This window comes from Medicago sativa, chromosome 6 (assembly GCF_051527215.1).
Source record: "Medicago sativa cultivar Bolivia chromosome 6, Bolivia_mono, whole genome shotgun sequence".
NCBI lineage: Eukaryota > Viridiplantae > Streptophyta > Magnoliopsida > Fabales > Fabaceae > Medicago > Medicago sativa.
Window position 1 is genome coordinate 75,371,429 of NC_140754.1, and position 2,584 is coordinate 75,374,012.

Genomic DNA, 2,584 nt, shown 5'->3' on the forward strand with positions numbered 1-2,584 from the left:
ATATTGAGTATAAAGGCAATATAAGTTAATTAATAAAATGTAAAATTGTCTCTTTCGGTAACTAAAAAAAATTGAGGTATTTTAAAATACCTCTCTGCCGAAATTTCGTCTGAAACGACTAAGTTACTCGGCTTTAAAAATATGATTAAAAGAATGTTTTAAAGTGGTCAAAAATTGGGGTATGACAGTGTCAATCTTATTTTTTGTTTCATAGAGGAAACCACCAAGGAATGCAAGACAGGAAGGACAATCAGAACCTGCACCAATGAATGTCAAACTGCACCATTGAATGATCAAGCTGCACAAGTGACAACTCAACCTGCTCCAGTTCAACCTGCAGAACCTGCTAACAGTGTTGCTCCAATTGTGCCCACTATGTCCACACATAAGAAAACAAAAACTGTGGCATCCAAGTATCCTTCAGCAAAGCCCAAAAATGTGAAAACTAGAGATGTGAATTTATTGTGTCAAGTTGTGGAACCTGTCAACAACAATGTGAGTGCTGAAGCTGCCAACCACAATGTGAATGCTCAAGCTGCTAAGGTCCATAGAAAGGTATGTCTTCTCATGTCACTTTATTATGCATTACACAATCACCTTGAATTGAAGTCACTTTATATATGTTTGATTTTGACTGAGTGTTGACATTGACAGAAAAAACATGCTGAGATGGTCTATGATGTTAACCATCTGAAAAAGAAGGCAAAAACCATAATGACATGGCATGGAAGAAGGTGTGAGCCATCTAACCAAATGTCATCTTCAAATGTACCAAAATATAATCTTAACAACTTAAGGAGGAGTGGCAGAACTTGTTACTTTGGGCCACAACCTAAACCAGGTGCACCAGGAACTATGGAGACAAATCCAATTGAAAATGGGAAAGAAGATGGGGAATTAACTCAGGAGAATTGAGGATGCTTAAGTATTTTGTGAACTTTATTATTATAATGTTATTATAATGTAATTTTCAGTTGCATGTTATTTTGATGTCATGACCCAAAACAATGCCTTCTATTTTGGATGTAATGGCCTAAAACAATGCCTTCTATTTTGGATGTAATGGCTGTTAATATGCCATATGTTTTCTATGTATTGACTTAAATGACTTATGCCATCTGTTTTATGAATGCTAATGTCTTTAATGACTTATTTTGTGAAAGTTCATTGCTATCATAGTTATCACTACTAGTGCATCTTGTGCTTGGTTTATCTTCGTTTTAATATCATTTTTTGCCTTTTCAAAAAAACTATAATGCAGGTAAATCGATTCACTAAGTAGTAACCAAAATGTTGTTCAATTTCCATTCAGTTCATAACAACTTAAAATCATTACACATAAACTAAAATAACAACTTAGCATAACAACTATTATAAATGTTGTTGGCCAAACCATTACAACTTTGATTGATAACACATAAACTAGAATAACAACTTAAACTAGAATAGCAACTATTTCCAATTAACCATACCCCATTACATCATCAATTCCTAGCATGGACACACAAAAAAAACCAACTAATCATCAAGGCTATTGCCATCCACATCACTTTGTTCCTCTCAGCCCTATACGTTGTCTTCCACTTATCAACTTCAATGGACTCAAATGTCTTCATAACTTCTTCAATGTTGCTGCATTTAGAACAAGCTTGTTGGCTATTGCCTGCTTCCACCCATGACCTCCCTGACCTCTCCTGCTCCACTGACACATCCATAACAGGTTCAACATGAATCATGGGTGTAACCCCTGGTATAATGTCATCATCCCATATAAACAGCTCACAAGTATGAGCACTCTGTTACAATTTATGACATCAAAAAATCAGAAATTCAGTATCAATAGTAGTTATCAGATATACATCAAACAAGCTTAAATATCAAGCAAGCTTAAATATCACTAACCCTCCTATTCCAATTACGACATTTCCAAAATCTACGCCCTTGGTTCTCATATGTTGTAGATATGTACATCTTCATTGGAAGATAGCACCCACAAGCTGGTAACATTGATTCCATCAGTTCTGGATTTCGAGCAGCAGCAACCCTTGCAACATTTCTGGAACATCCACCATTTATGGATATCAAAAAGGAATGCGAACCTCTGCTGTTTGAGTTTCCTCCTCTGCTGCTCGACATCTTCAACAATCTTCTGGAAATTGAAACGAAATTGGAAAAGGAAGTAGATGGATTGAAAAATGGAAGGAGATGAAGGAATGGAGAAGAAAGGATTGGGTCGATTTGGAGGAAGATCTGAAACTGGGGTTTCTATTTTCCCCCCTTTCTATTATATAAGTGTTTTTAATTTAATTAAAATATGTTTATGTTTTTTTAAATAGTTATTTTTATTTTTAAAACAGAAATAGATTTTCCAAATATTAAAAATCATTTTTTAATTTTAAAATGAACAGTCAGTTGCCACGTGGGCACAACTACACAGTTAGCGTGCGCCACGTAGGCATTTTGGTGACCTGTCATGACTTAAATGGGTCCAGGGGTATTTTTAAAAGACAAAATTTTTTGCGGGGACTGATTTCTGAATTTTTATTTTACAAGGACCAAAACTTAAACGGGCCATATTTGCAGG

At 35.2% G+C, this 2,584-nt stretch overlaps 1 protein-coding gene across 1 annotated transcript; it reads right to left on the reverse strand.

The window, feature by feature from the left end:
• Nucleotides 1-1,477: 1,477 nt before the first annotated feature.
• Nucleotides 1,478-2,146, reverse strand: LOC146916833 (uncharacterized). The gene is made up of 2 exons (XM_085717137.1): nt 1,903-2,146; nt 1,478-1,796 (listed from the first exon to the last, which is right to left on the reverse strand). The coding sequence occupies exons 1-2, from the start codon at nt 2,134-2,136 to the stop codon at nt 1,485-1,487; spliced, it is 546 nt and encodes a 181-aa protein (XP_085573263.1). The 5' UTR covers nt 2,137-2,146; the 3' UTR covers nt 1,478-1,484.
• Nucleotides 2,147-2,584: the final 438 nt, after the last annotated feature.

Excerpts from the sequence above, each read along its gene's own strand:
- LOC146916833 (XM_085717137.1), bottom strand. The coding sequence starts at position 2,136 with ATGTCGAGCAGCAGAGGAGGAAACTCAAACAGCAGAGGTTCGCATTCC. Across the intron at positions 1,797-1,902 it reads GTCGTAATTGGAATAGGAGG|AGTGCTCATACTTGTGAGCT; the intron begins GTTAGTGATATT and ends AAATTGTAACAG.